General features: G+C 39.9%; 2 protein-coding genes across 5 annotated transcripts; one reads left to right on the top strand and one right to left on the bottom strand.

The window, feature by feature from the left end:
- Window positions 1–4349: 4349 nt before the first annotated feature.
- btbd10b (BTB (POZ) domain containing 10b) lies at window positions 4350–11713 on the top strand. 4 transcript variants are annotated; one of them, XM_076728547.1, is made up of 9 exons: window positions 4350–4457; window positions 4950–5101; window positions 6706–6899; window positions 7328–7643; window positions 7824–7926; window positions 8730–8850; window positions 9151–9348; window positions 9452–9562; window positions 10654–11713. In XM_076728547.1, exons 2-9 carry the CDS (start codon window positions 5001–5003, stop codon window positions 10983–10985), a joined length of 1476 nt encoding a protein of 491 aa, XP_076584662.1. In that variant the 5' UTR covers window positions 4350–4457; window positions 4950–5000; the 3' UTR covers window positions 10986–11713. The 4 variants fall into 4 exon arrangements, with proteins under 4 accessions (XP_076584662.1, XP_076584644.1, XP_076584671.1 ...); XM_076728529.1 differs by having other exon boundaries at window positions 4454–4536; XM_076728539.1 differs by lacking the exon at window positions 4350–4457 and adding an exon at window positions 4487–4775.
- Window positions 11714–13850: 2137 nt separating this feature from the next.
- On the bottom strand, window positions 13851–18416 carry bmal1b (basic helix-loop-helix ARNT like 1b). The gene is made up of 10 exons (XM_076737783.1): window positions 18343–18416; window positions 17187–17225; window positions 16944–17101; window positions 16779–16865; window positions 15326–15414; window positions 15065–15152; window positions 14851–15030; window positions 14515–14728; window positions 14245–14351; window positions 13851–14005 (listed from the first exon to the last, which is right to left on the bottom strand). Exons 3-10 carry the CDS (start codon window positions 17098–17100, stop codon window positions 13851–13853), a joined length of 1077 nt encoding a protein of 358 aa, XP_076593898.1. The 5' UTR covers window position 17101; window positions 17187–17225; window positions 18343–18416.
- Window positions 18417–23074: the final 4658 nt, after the last annotated feature.

Below are 23074 nucleotides of genomic sequence, written 5' to 3'. Positions count from 1 at the left end.
ACAACCCATACATCATACAACTGCAATGCTACACATTTAAAAAGAATACATATGTTTGTTAAAGCATTTCATTTTTTCAAACGTGTAGTCCACCCGTTCTTACTGATATAATGCCTGACTCTACAGATGGGGCCGCTCATACTGCAGGTTTACACACAGACAAACAAATGTGCATCATATAACTAATTTCTTTTAGAAGGTAAAATATGTAAAAACGTAAATTTGGCACTGTTCTCAGCCACCAAAGACAACAAAAATGGTCAAATGGGCATTCATGTCAATTTCCAGTGTTGTTTTAATTAAAATGTGAATAATTAGTTTTTCTTTACGTTTGATAAAGAACAGGTGCCTGTAACAGCTTAACAGCTGATGCAAGATATATGCTCAACAGGTTCTTCGGTGGGACTTTGTCACTGACAGATAATTTGGACCGTGAGGGAGAATTCTGCATGATGATCTGTAGAAATTCGGTCAAACAGCAGGTGCAGTCTCCTGACTCGATGAACATCTGAATAATTGTGTCTATCTCTTCGTCTTTGGTCGATAGTAACTATTAATCAGCACTAGGCTGGTCTCTGCGCTTCATTCCCTTTGGCCTGGCCCAGCTGCACCTCTTCACGACCTTTAGATGCTTGCATGAGGTGAACCATAAAATAAATTGCATAATAAATTAAGTTTGACAGTCATTGCCATTTCAAAGAGTATATGTTTTCACTGCAGTCCCTCTGCATGAGACATATCTAATCAGAGATATCCTTAGCAATATTTGTTTCGCAGAGTGTTTCATATGATACACATTGGCATGAGAACAAAGCGCTCATTATTCAGCATGAAGAGTGAAAATGGAACAAGTTCAAGAAGAGTGTGACGAATAGGGCACTTTGCAGAGGTGTTGAAAGATGAGTTAGAAGTGAGTGGTGGTGGAGGTGGTGTCATGCAGATGCCTGTCCCCATCAATGCATTGGAAAAGTGACATCAGCATCAACAGTGAAAATGGCTCATTGATGACCAGGGGAGGGCTACGCCGTATATAAAGGAGGGAACCTTCGTGACAGCAAAGACTGATCAACAAGTTTGACTGCTTTGCTGCACTGATACAGTACTATCTCAACAAAACCTGCCTTACTTTTTCCTGGATTTAAGGACAGAAAATCTGGTAAGAATGGCATGACAGTGGATCAGCATTTGAATATCTCATTGTACAACTGGATATGATCAAAGGAACACCAGGTGTCATGTTGGGAGGCTATGAAATAAGTTTTGTGATCACTTTCATGTGTTTCAGTTACTCATCATGTTTTCCTTGAGACACTTGGAAACATTGGTTCTGATACTCTTCCTCACCAGTTTACACATTGAGGCTAAACCACTGAGGTAAATTCTGTTTGAAGTTTGTAAAAACTGAAAATAAATGACTGATAATTTATATTTATAATACATACTTGCTTGACTTCTAACAGTGGTATTTTCTATTTCCACAGAAAGAGAACCATCAGCGAGGTGCAGCTCATGCACAACGTTCGGGAACACAAACAAGTGGGAGAAAGGCAGGACTGGCTTCAGGAAAAATTAAAGGACATAACTGTTGCCAGTTCCAAACCACAACATGCACAATTAGGAAATATTAAAAATCTTTTCCCAAATGATGCGCTTGGATCAAACATGTGGAAGAGCTGAAGAAAACCTATCTGCTAACTTGTTCCCACCAAAACAGAAGCCCCATGACAAATTTGAGCATCTGACAGTGCGACATTGTTTCTAGCTGCTATCATTTTGTATGTTTGTCTTTTTTATTGTTTATTTATTTCGTTTATTTATTGATGTACTTCTGTGTTTATTCATGATTTTGTTTATTTTATTTATGTTTTGTGGTTATGTTCATTTCTTTTTTTTATTTCTTGCTTGTCTGTTAAATATTTCAATTATCTTTTATTTAATTTATTTGTTTACATTCTTTTGCAATGTCTAACAATAGGATTAAGGTTAGTATCGTGGGCCTTTATCGTAGAAAACGTAGGCCTTTTTTCACAGGTTCACTTTAAAACGTTAAATATTACCTTCTACTCTCCTGTTCTGACTACAGTTGTGGTGTCAAAATTCACTCTCTAAAAAATATGTTGTTTACTGTATATTAAGTGTGCAAATAAGGACCAACTAAACAGCTAGTCTTACATGTACTGTGTGTATTGTTTCACTTGCACAAAGTAGCCATCCTTTCCTGTACTGACTTATAGAAACAGGAATGATTTGTTTGTATTCTTGTTTTGATTGGCATGATCTGTTTCGCTTCTCCTGGTTTCTACTCACAAGTCTCTCTGAATTCTCTTGACAAAAACTTCCTCTGAAAAAATCTCTGCTTTAACTCCCTCACCACACACGTTTCTGATTATCACATAAACATCTCATAGCTGTTTATGCCCTATGTTGTTTACCTCTATGTTTTCCTGTGTCCTTTCATGAGCTGGAACTTATAAAAATGATCTTTCCCTGCTTTGCATATAAATAACTGTAATTTCAGCATATCACAACATTTCATACCTGAAATAATAAACAAAAATGACATTGATGTCATAACAATTTCCATTGTGTATGCTGATAAACAATCCAACATTCTCCTTTCTGTCCATCCGTAACATTTCTTACAGTTCACAGCTTCTGTTATCTTTTCATCTGCCTGCATGTATAAGAAAATGATTCAGGTAATGTTTGACAAAACAGCCACGGGCTGATGATGTAACAGTTGAAACAAATGGATTAAATAAACACCTGCTTTCATTCCATCTCATATCCTACATACTGTACAACGATTACATTCCAGCTGATATTTCACTTGACCTGAATTCCCTTGTAAATCCATTAATAATAATGTGACTGCTGATGTCTGATTAATGATGTCTGTAGTGTATTAGTCCATTCTTTTTGATGCTGATCTTACCAATTTTAGATTATCAAAGACTAATAGCAATACTTGAAGGATCTTTTCAACTCACTACATTCCTTTGCATGTCCTCACATCTAACCAGACAGATCTACTTATCTGTCAAAGAACAAAGAGAAAATACTCAAACTAAATAGTAGTAGAGCTGTCTCTGACCATTCTGCCTCTCTCTGAAACAAACTTTTAGCTGCCATTATGGAGGTTGGCTCTATTAATTCATTCTGCACTGTCGTATGAGTGCCCATAAACTTATTTTGATGGAATTTCAAATAGTCTATATAGTGCAACTAATGTAACTCTGCTACAACAGGTACAATATCTTTAACTTGCTATAGTGTTCTATGCAGAGAGGATGGGGCACAGCGTGTAATATTTACAGTATCAGCACCAGGTAGCTCAATCAATTCTTTTTTTCCCTCTTTTTTTCCAGGAATACTGCCCAACCTCCTTCTGTAATGTCCATCACTGTAGTGTGTTCACCCAGACAAGTTTGTCCTCTTCTGCTTCCCAACACCCCATTGTTTCTGTGCTGCTCTGTTCACCAGCTCCGAATAACTGATGCCAGGCCTTCTACAAGCCTATTACTAAATTGACATCATCTATTATTCTCCATCTGTGTCTCCTTTACATGTTTTTGAATTTCTTCTCCTCATCAGAGGTTTCAGGCTGAGCTGGACACAGCAGCATTATATGTGATATTGAGTCTTACAAACAAACAGGATGTTCAGTTGTTTTCAAATCTTCTTCCATGTGGCTATAGCATGACTCTAGTCTGATACCATACAACAAAGCAGCTCAAAGCATCAGAACTTCAGTTTTCTAGTTTTAATTCGTCTTTGATATTTTCACAAGAACTATTTTTATCTTTTCTGATCTTGCACAAACCATGGGATGGACGGACTACAAAAACAGTGACAGGAAGCTCACAGAGAGAGCACACTAAACCACTGCTACATTTATTTTGGCTTGTTCTCCCACAATGACGTTTTTGCAAAATGTTGCTTGTTTTATTTTTTACAATGCTGCATGACATCTATATTATCATATTGTACATTCGGATTCCATAATCAGACCTAAAGAAAAGCAAAAAGCAATATTTCCTTGTAAATGTAACTTATAATTTGATCCAAACCTGCTGTTTTCCACAAGTAATAAAAACATTAAAACTGTTGAATCTTTTCTTGCCAGAAGTCTCTCAACCTAAGTAGCTTTTGTGTGTCCTTACTTTTGTAATAAAGAAAGCCAACCAAAAAAAAAAAAAAAAAAAAGCATACGCCACATATCGCGAGACTGCGAGATCAGTCAACTCTCGATTCCCTTTTTAGGATATAGAAAATTAAATCGTTGTACCAGCTGTTAAGAACAAATCGATTTCCTTCGGAACATTTGCATTTTCAAATGTAATTCGCTTTCAGACAAAGATAACCTAATTAGAAAGTTTAGCAATAGCTGTAATTTCTAGCTTTGTGTGCGTCAGCACGTCAAGCCAATAACGGTCGTCACGTTGGACGTCAGCTGGGTGAGTGTTTTGAAAGGAGATGACTGGTTAGCTGGTGAGCGGTTGGGATTACACGACAGCGGAAAACGTAGCCAACTGGGTAGCTATTTTTATTTTTTGTCATATCTGCCTAGAATATGACAGCATTTATGTCAGTACTGGTGGGGCAATTTCACTAGCCACCCAGCTGTCTCAGAATACTATGTTAATATTGTTGTATCGTACCGCTAGCAACGCCGGCTAAGGTTAGCTAGCTAGGTATGCTAACACAGCACACTAGCTAACCTAATCGTAGGCTGACTCAGTGTGACAGCAACGTTGACAAGACTTTGTCCTGAGGTGTGTAATATTCATTTAACAGTTCAGCGGCAACCACAAACGCGGTACAGCCAGTTTCGTTCACGTTCAAGTCAACAACACACGTGAACTCACTGACAAACTATTCTGTTAGCTGACAACAGCTAGCTCGTGGTTTGCTAGGTGATCGATCTGACTTGTTGATTTCGCCATTAGTCAGATTATGAACGGTGAAAGATCCAGACCGGACTCCCCTCTGTACGGGTGATGGCAGCGCGTCTGCAGTCATATGACAGTAACTCCAGTGACACCGAAAACTGGGAACGAAAAGCAACAAGCCGACCTCGCAAACTCTGCAAGCATTCGAGGTGAGCCATCTGACAATCTGTCAGACCGTATGGGAAAAGTCCATAGCAGCAATTACGTGACACTCACTGTTAGGACAGGACTGATGCTTGATTATAGAGTAGTTACGCATTTGTTACTTGAAATGTGAAAGGATAATATGTCATACCAGTAAAAATTACTAGGTATTGCTCAAAGCTGTTTCAGAAATATCGGATGATAAACATACAGTATCTGTATCTGTGTATCAGAATGATGGTCAGACAAGTTTGTACCAAGGTAAATATACTTTTGATATTACTAGTTGTTAAGAGGCCATTAGTAATGTTACAGGTCAGTAAAGTCTGTTTTATGGAAAATATTTGTAATATTTGTAAAGCTGGCGAAACTGCTCTGAATGTCCAGTTATTTAATTCACTGGTTTAGCCAAAAATGGAAATTCTCGTTTGGTTATTTTGTCTATATGTGGTGTATCAGATGCGTTTGTATCTAAATCTAAAGTCTAAATTAGTATAAAATTAACTGTACATGGACATCATGTTCTAGAATTAAACATATCACTATAGAAGATAGAGAGTGTTAACAAGAAGTGTAAGAGGTTTAACTTTGACAGAACTTTAAACCAAACAGACATGAAACAATGTGCAAAAAACATCACATCTTAGCCTCTTTGACACAGGATGGCAGAATAGAATAGACAGGAAGAGCATTGTCTATTTGGTCTCAGTCCAGAGGGGGTGTACCTGTGATGTTTGCCTGCGTTCAGTTGGTGGGTTTGTACTGATCACATGTTATTACCCAGCAGCTGCTCCTATCACCTCTTGTCTATCTCCTTTTTATGAAATCAATAACATGTATACTGATGTTTTTTTCTGTTGGTAAGCACATTTTGACCTCTCAGAAACTCATATTTAAAGATGGTGCACAGTGCACTATCCTATGTTATTTACAATCTTTTGCACTTGACTCTAAATGTTCTTCCTTCTGTAACTTTGCCTACAAGGTTTGACTAGGTAACGCAAGAAGTGTGTTAAAATCTCAAGAATCTTTGATTTTAGTTTTGTGTCAGATTAGATGTCAAAGGTGATGGCAACATAGCTTGGCTGCACTCTAAGTATGTGTGTCACACTCCTATTTCAAGCTTACAGAATGTGGTAGTACTGGTTTGTGTTGTTTCATAGTGAATGTACTATATATTGTGTCCTGAGACAACTTCTGTTGTGATTTGGCGCTATATCAATATAATTAAATTGAATAATAATCATAATCTTTTATACTCCCCAAACTGTTGTATGAGAACAGTTGTATATGAACCAGATGGTGGGACTACAGTAAACACTGTGACAGCAGTGTTAGAGTGAAAGGGAAATGTTCTGGTTGATGTGTTTTGTTTTGTTTTGTTTTTTTTATATTTGGATTTTGTGAACAATTGCACAGCGGTGTTAAGATCTTTTGTTAACAAGTACTCAGAAGTAGTGTGCACAACATCAGTAAACTCTTGAGTCTGTCCATCAGGTATGGGTGTGCGTGCGTGTCATAACAACTTTACAACTATGAAATTAAGTTGCATTCTGGCCGCAGAGAAAGGGAGAGGAATGTTAAGTATGCTTTTGTCTTGGAAAAACAGCAGTCAGGCCCGAGCATCTCGAGTGGAGGCCGAACAGAGGAAGATGAGCCTGCATGGTGCCAGTGGAGGCTGTGACCGCTCACGTGACCGCCGCCGCTCCAGCGATCGCTCCAGGGACTCCTCACATGAGAGAGAAGGCCAGCTCACCCCCTGCATTCGCAACGTCACCTCACCCACCCGCCAACACAACAGCGGTGAGTGTGCATGGAAAGAATAGAGGGCTTATATGGATGTCATGTTAGAGGTCCACAGTTCTTGGCAGCTACTGTTGAAAGCAGTTGACCTCATTTATCAACTTACAACTCAGACATGGCTTATATCTCTGCTCCTTCTGGCTGTAAATGGATCAGGTGAGCACTAATCCACCTGTCTGAGTTTCAACAAAGACAACTTATATTTTCATTGTCTGGATACAAGACATGTGTTCTGAGTAGGGCCTCTGCCAGTATTAGATCAGTAGTGGACCATGACTCAAATGAAGACCAAAGATGGTACCAAATGTGGCTGTTCAAACTTGTTTCTTATGAATACAAAAGCCTCCAAATAGAGGTGCAAAATGGTCAAAAATGTCAATAATTAAGTTGTTATTTGATGGGATGTCATTCTACCTCTATGCCTATAGACCGAGATCGAGATGGTGGCCCATCATCAAGGCCCAGTAGTCCACGCCCTCAGAGAGTCTCTCCCAGCGGCTCTAGCAGCAGTGGGGTGGTAAGCAGTCGTAACAGCAGCCTATCCAGTACTGAAGGCACCTTCAAAAGCTTGGGGGTTGGAGAAATGGTCTTTGTCTATGAGAATCCCAAGGAGGGAGGAGCGAGTGCCACTGTCGGAAACCGAAACATTAGGACCTCAGAAAGAGTCACCCTGATTGTTGACAACACACGCTTTGTAGTAGATCCCTCCATCTTCACTGCACAACCCAATACCATGTTGGGCAGGTACAGTATACTTTGAGCGTCATAACTATTTGTCTTTGTTCATTATAGCCAAAATAACTGAAAGTATTTTACTAATCAGTAATGTATTAAGTAAATGGTTATACATATAAATGTACTTATAAAAGTGCTATGAAAATTTTGGATTTCCACTCTGTAATTTAATAATATGCTTTATTTCAGAATGTTTGGATCTGGAAGAGAACATAATTTCACACGGCCCAATGAGAAGGGGGAGTACGAGGTGGCTGAAGGCATTAGCTCAACAGTTTTTCGAGCAATTCTGGTCAGTCTCTAGCTATTTTCTCTATTTATATCAACAATGGTAGACCAAAAATTTGACACTTCGCGGTGTAACAGAATGCATTCAACACCACCATGAACTACTGTACAGCCGGCAAAGTGACCATAAAGCAAATCAGCCTTTCGTGATCGTTTCATCAAAAACGTGTGCATTGCATTTAGCTAGATGCGTCTGAGATACTGGCAACTGACTGTGAATGTTGTAACTACTATTAGACGAACTGCAGGAAAATGTAATTTAATTTGTGATACAGTGATTGATATGAAAATTACTGAAAACGCTGCTGTTGGTGACCTCTGGAAAATTACGTGTGGTAACGCTTAATTGTCACGTTCGTCTGTTTCACATACATGCAGGGCAAAAAGCCATTCAACTACAGCGCAATAATGGAGCGAGACAGCTGCAATATATTTTATTTCATTGCTTGACATTTGGTGTCACACATACATACGTGCATACATACAGTACATACTACATATTAAGTCTTATATTTCAATTCCTGGCTAACTCCATATTACCCTTGACCTACTTAGAACACATCTTGTAAACGTTTGACAGGTTGATAATGAATGTGTTCTGCATCTGCTATTAGATGGCAAGTGCTAGACCAAAGGAAGATACTTTTACAGTGTTGGATTTTCTGTTTGTTTTTTTCATCGAAAGCTGTGAGCGTTTGTTAAGTGTAGGTACTTGATTTTTTTCATGTTTATTTTATCTTATGAGGTAATGGATTAAGACAGTGTTTGAAATGAGTGCCGTCAATGTGATTTCTGTCTAATTGACAGGATTACTACAAATCTGGGATAATCCGCTGTCCTGATGGAATCTCCATCCCTGAGCTGCGGGAGGCGTGTGACTATCTATGCATCTCCTTCGACTACAGCACCATCAAATGCAGAGACCTTAGTGAGTACTTCTCTGGGTCACTGGAGCTGTTAGTGTTACCAATTAACAGTGGCAGTTTCAGTCAGTGGAAACAATAAGCTGCCTCGCCACTTTCACCCTCAACAGCTTTACACAATATAGATATCAATATGATATCAAGCAGCAAATAAAGTGCATGATCACTAATCTATTGTGTTGTAGGTAGAATTGTTTTATAAGAAGTTTTTATTCATGTCCTATAACTCATGGCAGACAGTCTGAGAGCCATTATGAATTTGTTCACATCTTCTAACTGATGATCTCAATTCCCTCTGTTATCAGGTGCCCTGATGCATGAGCTGTCCAATGACGGAGCTCGGCGACAATTTGAGTTTTATCTGGAGGAAATGGTTCTGCCTTTGATGGTGGCCAGTGCCCAAAGTGGAGAGAGGGAATGTCACATTGTAGTTCTTACTGATGATGATGTAGTTGACTGGGATGAAGAATATCCACCACAAATGGGAGAAGAGTATTCACAGAGTGAGTACACGCCTAGTACAGACTACATACACACAGGTCTGCTTGTACACAAAAGGACAGATATGTCATCTTGAAATGTTGTTTTGGTTTGTTCCTTTTGCAGTCATCTACAGCACAAAACTGTACAGATTTTTCAAGTATATTGAGAACCGAGATGTTGCCAAATCAGTTTTAAAGGAGAGAGGATTAAAGAAAATACGGCTGGGCATTGAAGGTAAGTTGAACCCTCTAAAAATAAATATGGATGTTTTTGTCTGCCTTGTCAGTGTATTGAAAATAGTGCTTATGTTGGGCAGCAAGGCTTTCATGAGATGACTATAATGCAGAAAACACAATGATTAAGTCAAAGGAAAATTACATGAACATTACAGATCTGTTAGTTTGTTGCAGATGGGAATAGCATGAAAAGCTGTTAATATTCATTAAAATAGCATCAGTTGGTGCCTGACCTAAACTAATGAAAGGCATACTGACACTGAAGGAGTTAAACAATCAAATTATTATTATGGTGGGTGACTGAGGACAAAATAAGTGCAGAGCAGCTGCAAAGAAGTTGCAGTAAAGGGACAGGGAAGACAACTGACATCAAGCACGGCATTGTTTTGGTTTTGCAGAGAACGTCTGCTAAGGTGCAGGATGGTTTGAAATCTGTTGTTTCATGATGTGATTGATTTTAGCATGCTAATTAAGATGTGCTACTTACTATGGACAGAAGCAGACACATCTGTATGCACAAGACAAAACTCAAATTTCACAATACAAAATCACTCAGTTTCATGTAAATCAATATTGAAGGCATGTAGTTTATATGCACATCATTGGCCCGCCTGTTAAGTGTGTGTGTTGTATGAATTAGGGATGGGTCATGATTTTCAAATAGTTTATGCGACTCTCATCTTCTCTTAAAAATATTTTCCCCTGTTTTTAACTGTGTGGACGTGATGTTGTTAGTTTGGTGTTTAGGCAAGTTTCTTTCTCGTGCATGTGAGAGTGAAGAGTACCTGCATGTTATCGCAGTCACCATAAAGTATGTGCTACAGGCAGTAAGGGATAATTGTCAGTGTACAAGTGTCCAGATAACTAAGGCAGCAGCCTAATAGTGTTAGAGGCAGTGTGTTCTGTGCTGCAGAGGAATAAAGTTCCTGTTTACAAACGCCACCACAACCTCCACTACTGTCAATCATCAGCAGAGCAGTCTGGTTAATGAGCTCTTGTCTCATTACTCTGGTGTTTTTGTATTGTAGGTGGTCCGTACTTGTTAACTCAAACTGGGCTAATGATTTGTCCACTCTATTCCTTCGGCAGGCTACCCTACATATAAAGAGAAAGTTAAAAAACGACCAGGGGGTCGTCCAGAGGTGATTTACAACTACGTCCAGAGGCCCTTCATCCGCATGTCCTGGGAAAAGGAAGAGGGTAAAAGTCGCCATGTGGACTTCCAGTGTGTCAAATCCAAGTCCATCACTAACCTGGCGGCAGCAGCAGCAGACATCCCCCAGGACCAGCTGGTGGTGATGCACCCTGGTCCCCAAGTGGATGAACTGGACATCCTGCCTAATCACCCACCTAGTGGGAATCACTACAGCAACAACTACAGCAACGAGCCTGACCCTGATGCACCTTCACCTGCTGTCTGAGGACACACTGGTCCTCTTTCAATGCCTCTGCCCCTCTCTTACTCCTCTAGTCCTTCTCCCAGCATGCTGCAGCATGGAGTGCCAGGGGCACCATAACCATATTGCCTTGACACCTCCTTTGCAGCCTTAGAGCCTCAAGAACCTGGTTGACTGTAGAGAACGAAACGTGAGGGACATAAGACTGATGAAAATAAGTGTTCACTATTATTTTCATTTTGTTTTTTACTTGACCAAAGGAATTTATTTTTCTGTTTGGGGAAAAAAAATCAGTAAAACACTTATTATTAACATTATTATTTACAATGTTGTTGTACCTTAACTTGATGGGTTTGGCCGAGCACCCTTTGTGGTGTCACTGTTTTCTCACAGGTTTTATTTCACTGATAAGTTTGATTTTGAATCTCTCGGGTGGCCTAACTACTAAATGTGCTTTGGGAGGAAGAACACAAGACTTGCTATGGAGAAAATATGACTTCCTGGTCATGGAGAAAATCAGTCATCACCACTTAGTGTCATGATCTCCAGTTGAACTTCTCTCAGATGTCTTTGAATCCTGTAATTGGGTATGTAGTCATTGGCTGGATCTGATATGTGATGTTATGCTCCTCCCGCAGCCAAGATATTAAGCAGAGCACAGGCTGTTGTGGTCAGAATTTTTTGTGCAAAGCTTGAAAATTGTTGTTTAAAAATAAAACGTAAAATCATCAAATAAAGACATCAGAATAACATTTTGGTATATTTGATCCTTGCGTATAAAACCTGTTGATAGTTTCAATAAAAATTGTGACATAACTTGGCTTGAATGAAAACCACGCAACTCAAAAGATTAATACAACTTTTACTTGAAGAACAGATTATACGCTTTATCTCGTCAATGCAGAAGCAGAAACTAAAAACTGATTAAATGCCAAAGCATGCACTAAGACATGTCCCCACACCAGGCTTATCTTATCTTATTACAAACTAATATTGGCGACAACTAAATGACTGCACAGGACAACTTACAGAGAAAATGAAGAAAGAGCTTTTAATATTTCTGTTTTTGAGTTTTTACCTGCCCCAAACTTTACCAAGTTTGTTTCCTTCTTTATCTCTTCCCCGAGGAAGAAAAGAAAACTTTGACTGTGTCCTGCACACTTGGTTTCCTCCTCCTGTTCTGCAGGTGTGTATGCAGATATCCTACGATGATGGCAGGCTTGATGGCAATAATCACACCAGTGTCATGTCTTGACTTCGCTCAGCTTGTCCTGAAGCCTGAGGCCCAGAGTCCTCATCATAAACCTCTTTTCCAGCCTCCAGTGCTTCAAAAACATCGTGTTCGGCCTGCGCTGATGTCGCCACCTCCTGTGTCGTTGAATAGTCTTGTGCTTGTTTGCCTCTTTCCTTCTCTCTGGCCAGATTCTCCACCCTTCTCCCCACCAGGCTCTCTAGAACAGCAGACACTGCAGATGAAACAGCCCATTCAAGCACCATCTGGCCCTGTAAGTGCACACGTCCATCCTTTCACCAGGTGTAGGTAAACAAACAAAGTTAAATATGAATCTGAAGTATTTGGTTTCTCATGTTTCATTTTCATGGGCAAGTAGTCACTTGTGTGGAAAATGGAGCTATATATTATCTACAGCCAGTGATTGAAAGCGTGTTAAAATGGTGGATTGAAACACTGTTTATTTAGTCAGAAGCTTTGGGGAATTGCTGTAACCAGGGGCGGGGCTTGCAGACAGGCAAGCCAGGCAGTTGCTCGTAGCCCCCAGCCACTTATTTACAACAACGATTATTGATAGGCCTGGGCTTTCAGGGACCTCTGTTGTTCCCTGGACCTCACTTTGAGAACCACTAATCTATTTTTTCAGTATTCATCACAAATGTCCCAGAAATTGTGCATTTATGTGTGCAAAAAAACACATTTTTGTGGCATGCACGGGTGGGGTGGGGGCCCCAGGGTTTTCTTGCTTGGAACCCCAAGAGACCCTAGCAACGCCACTGGCTGTAACTTAAACAACTGTTTGACAACTCTTGGACAATCTGTACTAACAAATTTAACTGGTAAGAATCTTTTCATAACGAAAGTAATGGAACTGCAGAGACAAAATTATTTGCCATTTTTAGAGTCTTAAGCTTTTTAAATTCTGAAAAAACATCTATCAATATTGCACCTGCTGTATTATCATTTAAAATTGTCAATATCAGTCAGGTCCTCTTACCAGCAGAAATTCCCGGCACAGTTTGGAGACCTGGCTTCAGTTCACCTGCAACAAGACGAGGCCGTGAGTAAGAGGCTGCGTTTTATCTGCTGCTTCAGTGGTTGAGATTAAACACAAATATCTATCGGAAAGGGCTGTGTCATTGTCACCTGGTGTGAGTCCAGTGGCCATTGTGTGTGGGGAGGCAGCGAGCCTGTCTCCTGAAGGACTGCTTTGTCAGTGAAGAAGTAACAGAAAGACGTTTAACAGTGTATCCTGACACAGCTCGAAATATTCACAGAACTGCTTCACCTGCAGTAGTCGCACGTAACCTTGCAGACATCCTGCTTCTTGCAAATTAGCAAATGTTCGCATGCTAACATGCTAAACCAGCTCTATGAACATGGTGAAAATTATACCTGATAAACATCAGTAAGAAACCATTGTCATAGTAAGCATGTTTGCATGCTGATGTTAGCATTTAGACTCTTAGTCTTGTTAAACTACAAGATCCTTAGCTATAAAATACCATAAAAAAAAAACATTACAACACATAAAATAATAAAACTATATCAAAAGTCTGAGTAGCAATCTAATGCTTTATAAAAAAGATACAGCAAATAAAGAATTATATACAATAGAAAGATACAAGCTGATATAAGATAGAAAAAGACAGATTTACTTACATGATGACAGTATTGGTAGAAACTATGTACTCCACCTCTTTCGTCCACGGGTTCATGAAACTGAACCAGCGGCTTCTTAGTGTGATGAATGAGCCACCTTTTATTTTCATCTTGTAGCAGTTCGTATTGATCTTCTCTCTGAGCTGCAGCACTAACAGCCGACAGTGACAGAGGAGGACAAGGACAGGTAATGGATGAACTGTCCGCAGGTAAGATGAACTGCAACACTATTTCCACCTATTGCTCCTTTCTGCTACAGAAATGGCAGCAAAGCATTGTAATTCCACCAGAGCAGATCTGACTGCCATACATGAATCAGTGTAATCACTGTACGCGCACAGCAGTCGTTATGCAGGAACAGTGTGTACAAGTCTTCTGTAAGGTGAATACCTTGCCTGTGACATTTTGCTAAATGAGCAATATCGTCTTCATGAATGTATTCGTAAAGTGAACTTCCCAGCAGCTCTTCAGGCAAATATGCCAAAATGATAGTGGCCCTTAAAAAGAAAAACAGCATTTTCACTTGGAAAGTTATCTTTTAATGTATTTTAGAGATATTAGATTATTTATTAATCAAACATTTACTATCTGAAACATGTTTGCTAAGCGTTTATTCAGCTGTATCGATGTGACACCAGACGTTGTGGTGAAAGGTCTCACCTTTGATCCACAAAGACAAACTTCCCATCAATATCATGACGTGAAACAAACTCCACGGGCTTGACTTTGATGTGATTCTGCACTGGCTGAGAAACAGTGTCGGGATACAACCGACCAACAGCCACCAGGCAGCTTGAGTTGCATCCGTCATTGCCTGGCTCATTATGTTTTAAGTAACCAGTGCTGTGAACTGTGCAGTAGCGCTTATGATCTGCTGTGAATAAAGGAAAAGCATTCAGGTGTATTCTAAAATGGTGAGTAATAACCCTAATGTGTGAGCATCAGACTGATTAAGCAGTAAAATATAATGTACTGGTTCAATAGACACCTACCTACCTTTTTTTTTTTTTTCCGAGTAGTTGAATGAAAAATCTTCATCTTCCAGCTTTCGGTTGCATTTCATCCTGCAGAAAAATGAGCGTCTCATCCCAGAACAATGTCTTAATGAACTTGGGTTGATATCTGTCTTCACTAAAGGACCACCTGAAAAAAAAAGGTAACAGTGCGGATGGTAGCCTATAAATTGTCATTTTATTGAAAAATACATCACCAGTGAAGTACATACACAGCTGCTCCTTGACTTTGCCAATGTCCTTAGGATGTAGGTAATCAAACAGACTTTGGCCAATCAGGTCATTCTGTGGACAAACAGATAAAATGCAGGAGGAAGAGTGAGGGCGCAAGATATGGCATTATTACCTTAGACCATATTACACAATTCAGTACCCTCAATAAGCCATTTGCTTTCAGAATCTACATTGTTTCATTTATCATTCAACGTTACAGAAATATTGTACTTAGAAACACCTACCTGAGTATGGTTGAGGATTCTGTGCACTGATTCAGAAACAAACAATATATTCCCTCCATCACAGTCAACGACAAACAGAAAGCTGTCAGCTTCCTGTGGACAATAGAAGAGGTAAGACGGAGAACTGGACAGACCAGTGCCAAGAGGGTTTTCACAGGGTAGAACACAGGTTATGAGATCTAAAACTAACTCTGAAAACCATGAAGTCAGAGCTGAGCCAAGGCAAAACAAAATTCTATTGTCTTATTGGTGTCATTGCCAGCAGAAACTTTTCCTCTGCAAATATTTACACCTTCTCTTAAAACAGATGCCCCTGCATGGAAACCGAATCCTTGCATTGTGTTCCTGAGTCTGCCCCCTGGTTTTCTGGGTTTCTTTCTGTCAGTCAGACCTGGAACCCGTCCAGAGTGCCCAGAGAGGTCCTTAGACACTGGCTAACCTGCAGAACAGTCACATCCCAGCTGCTCTCATACTTTTGGTCAGGACCTCGAAAGTCATGACCATAGCTGAGGGCTGTCCTTTATGTAAGCATTGAACAAAACGGTGGCTGGATGTTAAGTCAAATCAACAAGCTGAACGTTCTGTAGAACTGAGGGGAGCTGGAGGTGGGTGATTATTCTGCATGGTTTCATCACTATGAGCAAACCCTTTCACATACACGATATAAAGCATACTGATTACAGCAGCTTTAAGGTACAATTCGCACTCTAGATGTAAAGAAAAATATTACCCATGCTAGGACAAGTCTGCTGGTCCCCCTTGACAAATAAACCTTTTTCCCAAGAGAGCTTCATATTGTGATCCCTTCTACAAACCACTCCACCAAACACCTCGGTCATGGTCCAGCGATGGCTCTAAATTTAACCGTCAAATTGCTCGGACCATAAAATACACATTACAAATTATCACGTAATTATGTGGCTTCCATTGGCGGTTGCGGCCCTCGCTGACCTTACAGGATGTCTGTGCCGTGGGTGGGGCTTGTTATTCATAAACTGTAGAAAAGAAACAGCACTGCTCAGACAATAAAGCACCTGTGAGAACTCTAGATTTCTGCGCATGGGGGTTATTTGAGGGCAAAACAATACTGAGATGGTCCACTGCACATGTCACACCAGCAGCTAACAGGAAGATGCAACGAATTTTGTAACAGTCTTGACCAATTTTGCAATAAGCAGGCGTTATTGATTAAGCTAAGGGGATGCCTGGATAGCTCACCTGGTACGAGCATGTGCTGTTATGAACTGTTGTACTGTTGAATGACCTGCCTGAGGAACTGCGGCTTGCCACCTCAGTATCTTATTTTAAATCACTTTTATCTGAAGGCTTTCTTATAATTTTTAGCTTTTAATTTTTGGCTTTATTTTTAGTCTGTCATAATATTTGCTTTTTCTGTAAAAACTGCACTCTTAGCAATACACACATTTTTTCATTTTCACGTACGGTGGTAGACCTACCCTCTGTATTAAGTGTTTTAGCTCCTCATCGGATAAGAACGCAGGTTTGTGATTAACTTCTGTATAACAGTTGGCAGCAGAACCTGCTTTTCAGAGACAAAATGTTAATCAGCGGTTTAAACATGAACCATCGTCAGTATTTAACTGCAAAATCCTCTCACCTCGTAACGTCTTCATGTGCTGGACTGCCATCCGCAGGATTGAGAGCTTGTCCAGTTTGTGTGATTTAGTGGTGCATGTCGGCACTAATGATGCCAGCTCATCTATGAAGCTGTTTATCTTGTCCCTGTTTCTCTTCTGTATCAGATTGTGACTCATCCTGTAACACAAACAGTAAGGAGATCATCTCCACTCCTGCTGCTGTATTATCGTGGTCCATGTGAAATTAAAGCAGCCTTGGTCACCTGGCAGTCTTATTGCAGCCTTGCTGGTCGTCACAGTCCCTGCAGAAATAAGATGGATTGAGGCATGTTTGCCCCCGCAAATGAGGCTGATATTAAGAGACAGTGTTTAGACAGTCAGCTCAGCAGTAAAGCAGTATTTTAATCCACATTTCACACTAAATGAAATGGAAAAAGCCTTGCTCTTAGTACCAAAAGTTAGCCTTTTTGTGTGTGTCCTCATGCCAACCAGCCTTAGATATATAGTATTTCTAAGAATTAAAATAAAACAAATAAAATGGACATAGTAATCTGATGTTTAGCTAACATTTTAGGCAACAAAATGCTTTTGTTCTCTTCACCTTAAGGAAATCACAGCACAATTAATCTGCCCTAAGAAAATCTCAGACTAATCCATCAGTGAGAGACACACTGGACAGGAACTGTAGCACACTGCAGGGCTAACAGACAAACACATTCATGCCTGTGGGAAACTTAGAATAATTAATTCAGCCGATCTGAATGTCTTTTGACTATAGCCGTGACCTAAACCGGGACCACATTCTGGAACAAGTTGCATTTATTTATTTGTTGCACCAATCATGTAATTATTTGAAGATAATTATTCCATAAATCTAACAAAATGTGTTTGTGAAAGTGTCATTCATTGTGGGGTTTTTTAACCTCTTGTCTATGTTGACACGGTGGAAGTAATTTGTCACTCTAATGCTGAACTTTTGTCTATTGAAGACTGTTTTACACAACCATGATCAAGGATCCGCTGGACCGGGTTTTGTCAATTCAGTGTGCACTTTATTAAACATACCTGCATGAATTTCATACCTGAATCCCCAGTCTGGTAGATAGCTTAGGTGAGACTGACTGCTGGCCGTATGCATTGTTTCATTTTTAACAACATTTCCTTGAACTCTCCAGTGCTCTCTAACTCTTCTCTGTTGTATTGCAGCTTTTCGTGTGTGGGAAGGATAGCGGATCTATAAACACGTCACCTTGTCACCAGGTTGAGGATGTTAGGACGATATGAGGTGGATATTTAACTCCAAACAAAAAGTAAATATTTATCCAAAAGCAACTGGCATCTGGACTGTGTGGGCGAACAGAAAGGAAGCAAAAGCAACACATTTGAGCACAGTAGGAGTGTGTCTGTGGACTGACTTACAGGTGACCAGTGGAGTTTCCTTTCCTTTTCAGAGAGATGCTCTTGCTGGTTGTGCCGGTGGAGCTGCTGAGCCATCTGATCGATTGTGAGGACTTGAACCTGCTCGTCGCAGATGAAACCTCCATACTTTCATCTGTGTGGTCCATTTGGAGACGGCTTCACAGAAATACTTTTCAGTCAGTCATCAGAGCATCATAACACTCAATGAGAAAACAAATGAGCTCAAGGATGAAATTTAGATATCAAACTTAAGGCAGCGTGAACAGTTTTAACAGCTGGTAGTTACAGCATATGAGGCCCAGAAGGTTTCATGGAGGCAGAGGCTCTCCACACATCTTCATTCACCTGCTTTATAGTCAGAGCACAGGCCTGAATGAGCTGGCTAAGAGTTAGATGTGATATATATAAGGGGCAACTGAATTTCAATCAAGATATGGTAAGACTCTTTAAGCTGGGCAGTCTTAACTTTGTAGATTGAATAACCATCACAAAAATGTTATTTAACAGAAAATGCATGCGTTTCAATATCAGCCTTGCAGCAGACTTGATTCACTTGATCATGACCTTTGATAAACAGGATGTGATGTAACTGTCCTGTGAAAGGATCCTAGTCGGTTACGTAAAAGGCCGTCCTCTATAGTCCAGGTAACAAGTTTGAGTCTACAACTGATTTGCCATTAGAAACTACTTTTTCCACCGAGGCTGCTTATAAAAACTGTTTTATAAATGCATTTTCAGATTCATCATAGCAGAATCCAAAAATAACGACATTGAAGCAAAGTCAGCCTTAAAATAAAAAAAAGCTGAGCCGGGTGAACAGATGGCAGGAGTAATCACACACACCTGTTTTCACATCATCAAAGTCAGTCATATGAGCTTTTTGGTGGCTCCGGGGATTAAAGCATCATTTTGTCCCTCCGGTTCCCAGCACAACATCTTCATATTACTAAATATCATAATCCCTCTTTTTTTCTGTCCCATTGTTATCAGCCTGGTTTTCAACTTTTACTTTTATGTAACAGCTCTCTGGTTTCATCAGATCAAACTGAATGCCTCTTTAAGATATGCTTCTTCTCTACAAAATGAAGCTACAACACAACAAAACTTTCATGGCACATAAAACTGATGGCTCCATTGGCATGCCATCAAAGCCCCACGGGAGCTGCTGTTGAATACTGTCACAGTAATTGTTGTTATATCTTTGTTAAAATGACAAAGTGCTCAGGTTTTGCTCTCCACTGCAGAAGCAGGTAGCGTTTCTTCTTAGAATAATGAACAGAAGCCCCTCGGGAACATGTTTAAGCTGTTTACAAGGAATGATGAAAGAAATCCTCTTTAGAATACTCGCATGACACATTGGCTCCTGATACGTTATATCATCATCGACTCCACACCCCAATGTTCAATTAATGTCAACCCAAAATGCCAAATATTTTTTACATTTAGTTTGAAACAGAACTCTGGCTCTCTCAGCTAGCAGATACTTCACAACAATAATACATGATGTGTGCGATACATCATTAAAACTGATCATTTGGGTCATACTTGTGTTCAGTGTGATTAGGTTGAAACACATGAGGCGCCTCCGGTCCGCTCAGTTTTTTCCTTTAACAGCTCCAACAGCTTAACATTATTCATAGATGCAGAAAGAGTCCACAGGTTGAACAGCAGCGTTTCAAAATGGAGACAGCCAGCCATGTGTATCATAAACGTGTGAGAGCAAAACAATACGGCCTCTACCCTGGATTTAATTGAAGAGGTTAGTGGGGTTGATATAGCTTTTACATCCACTGTCAGGAGACTCATCTCCTCTGCGCTTTGATAGAGACACGAGGCAGGGTTTACTACAGTCGTATTGATTGATGAAAAACAAATGTTCCAGAAGAATGAGCAACCTCCCTCTACTTTCATCTGACTCGGGAAAATTGCTTCATAAATGGCCCTTTGAAAAAAAATCAATTTCAAAGGAAAAAAAATGCAACTTTGATAGAATCAGAGTGGCTAATGCTGCTAGAGCTCAATTTAAGCAGCCGCCACGACTATCTGACTGTGATTATTGTTGCTATTATTATTATTTGTAACACTAATTGTAGTAAAGCCATTAGCAGTGATAGTCGTTGGTGTTTTTTTTTCTTCTTTTTTTGGTTGCAGTTCTGTTGCTGTGAGAAGAAAAAGGGAGAATAGGTAGAACAAACATTCAGCACCCTGATCATCGCAGTTACATAAGACCCTGAGATGAGAAATCCAAAGTCTTTCAAACACTGTTTAAAAGTGTGTCAGTGCTGTTGTTGTAAAACCGAGACGACCTCTTCGGCAGAGACGTTTGGGCCATCGCCTCCTCTCGCCACACGCTGGCAGTAGAGCACAACAAACAAATGGAAAACCTCCACTGACACTCAGGTTCAAAATGTGTCAATCAAATCAAGCAGTGTTTGAATCGGTTGGAAAGGCATTAGAAGAATGACCGCTTGGATGAGGCCTCATTCCAGAGACACTGTGTCTGTTCTGCTATCTATGATAACAATATATGTGAGGTTTTAATGCCAGGCCTAACATACAGATAACAACAAATCAGTCTATGCAACAAGGATTTAATTACAGGTTCAAATGTGTGATGCAAGCAAAAGAGCTCTCAGAATGTCTTCATCAGCTGACTGCACAGTTTTTATATTATATCCCATTAGAGACACTGTCAGTTTAAACCAGTGTTGCGTTGTCATTGCCTATACTTGCATTAAGTCCACTAGGAGTCTCTGTGTATTAGCAGATGTTGATGTCCTGTGTTCACTGTAAATGTCAGTGGCTCTCGCTTGTCTCCGAGCAGAGACACAGTTACAGTCTCAGTGTCAGACTTCAGCCAGAGTGGGGTCACTGAGTTTGATTCATACTGCTGGGTTTCCATCAGAGAACAACCTCTGTTACATTACATTACATTTATCTGGCAGATGCTTTTGTCCAGACTCACAATAACTGCATGTGACCTTCAGCATTACACTGTACGTCCACTTCACATTTAGGACCTCAAACTCTGCCTCCTGTTTACTTTAGAAGATAACATTTGGATAACGGTAAATGGGCATGAACATATAACAAAATGTCTGGTCTGGGAAAACGCATAATTAGATGGGCAGCACAGCTCAGTCAGCACAGACGTACAAAATGAAACGATGAGTGTATGCCTCATGAAAAGCACAAAGAAGAGTTATATCATCACAGTTAAGCAGCGTTTAAATGGGGAATTTTAGCTACAAGATAAAAACATAAGACTGTGAATGTAAACAGTCGATTCAGTTGTAAGTCTAACTGTGTGGCCTTTTGGCTGTCATCCCCCCTCTTTTAACAGCTGGGTGAGGACAGGCTGGGGTTTCTTCTAATTCAATATAATTCAGGCAGAGAGATGTGAACATGCAACATTACACCTTTTTTTACTCCAACCATCTGCTCGTTCTGTGGGATAAAGTGTCAGCGTAACACGAATCGACGTGTGACATCAAATCAAAAATGTGTGGCCTGTTTTTAATGCGGCACTTTCTGAAGCCTAAAATAAAAGCCTTCTTCTCTTTGGTTAAATCAATAATGTTGTTATTTATCGTCTTTCCCGCAACAAATCACAGGATAAACGCACCACGATTGTTTGTTTTCATTTAACAGTTTAGATTTCATGATTAAGAAGAATATGGTTCAGTTATATCTGTTTGGATTTGGTCAGCAGAGCAAAGCAGGAGTGGAAATAATATGAGAGCAGAGCCAATTCAGATACAAAAAACAGAATAGCCTTGAGCATTCACTTAGGCATAATATATATATATATGTGTGTGTGTGTGTGTGTGTATCTGTAGACTTAGGCTCACAATGCAATATGCCACTTGATATATGATATATATCAAGTGACATGTTGGATAAGATGAGTTATATTATATTTAGGCATCATCAAGACATTGAAAGAAACAGTTTGCAATCTTGCTCAAAAAAGGAAAGAAAGACATAACAATGCAATGTGAAACCGGAGACAAGGCAGCAGGTCAAGTGACTAAGACAGACAAAAGTAATCTGAGACAGATTGTGCTAATGGGCAGATTTGTGCCTGGTGACTGTACCATATCAGAACATCCATTAAATTAAAGCAAACTCTCTGTCCAGTCTTAGAAACACTGGTTGGTTGCTACCATGAACCCCAGTGCAACCACTCCATCTGTCAGGAGTGAGTCATGCTGATGATTTCTGGCTTATCTGAGGGCATGTTGAGTTTGCAATGTTTGGGTTTCGTGGAGAAAATCGGCTCAGAAAAACTTCCTCATAGCAACTGGTATCAGGCTAAACTCTGTTATTGTCTGTCCAAGTCACGTTGCTGTAAATTGTGTGGCTATTGAATTAAAGAGACTGAATCACTTGGTTTATCTGATCAAAAACTAGTCAAAACAAAATCTTATGACTATATGTTTTTTTCCACAGCTGAATGCTTGTGGTTTGCTCATGGTTTCCTTTTTTATTATATGACTCAACACATTTTCTACATTAGGTTTGCATATGTATTTGTCATGATGTGTTCTTTTAATGTAATGCGTTTAAAACATACCGAAATTGTACTGTGTAAACAAGTGTACTTTCTCACTTGGAATTTTAATAAAGATTTATTGCTTTTTATTTCGTTGTCGCTGCCATCTCCCTCCTGCTTTTCATTGCTCTCTGGTTGTCGTTCTTCAAAGGAGTGAAACAGCGCCCCTCTGGAGTG

This window comes from Chaetodon auriga, chromosome 1 (genome assembly GCF_051107435.1).
Source record: "Chaetodon auriga isolate fChaAug3 chromosome 1, fChaAug3.hap1, whole genome shotgun sequence".
In the NCBI taxonomy this organism is placed as follows: domain Eukaryota; kingdom Metazoa; phylum Chordata; class Actinopteri; order Chaetodontiformes; family Chaetodontidae; genus Chaetodon; species Chaetodon auriga.
Note: the sequence above shows the minus strand (reverse complement) of the source record. Positions and strands in the feature narration are given on the sequence as shown.

Bases quoted from the DNA above. Each gene is read 5' to 3' on its own strand.
- btbd10b (XM_076728547.1), top strand. From the start codon at position 5,001: ATGGCAGCGCGTCTGCAGTCATATGACAGTAACTCCAGTGACACCGAA. The intron at 6,900-7,327 runs GTGAGTGTGCAT...CTATGCCTATAG, and splicing joins CACCCGCCAACACAACAGCG to ACCGAGATCGAGATGGTGGC. The intron at 7,644-7,823 runs GTACAGTATACT...GCTTTATTTCAG, and splicing joins CCCAATACCATGTTGGGCAG to AATGTTTGGATCTGGAAGAG.
- bmal1b (XM_076737783.1), bottom strand. From the start codon at position 17,100: ATGAGTCACAATCTGATACAGAAGAGAAACAGGGACAAGATAAACAGC. The intron at 15,153-15,325 runs GTAGGTGTTTCT...GTTTGTCCACAG, and splicing joins GAATCCTCAACCATACTCAG to AATGACCTGATTGGCCAAAG. The intron at 14,352-14,514 runs GTGAGACCTTTC...TTTCTTTTTAAG, and splicing joins TTTGTCTTTGTGGATCAAAG to GGCCACTATCATTTTGGCAT.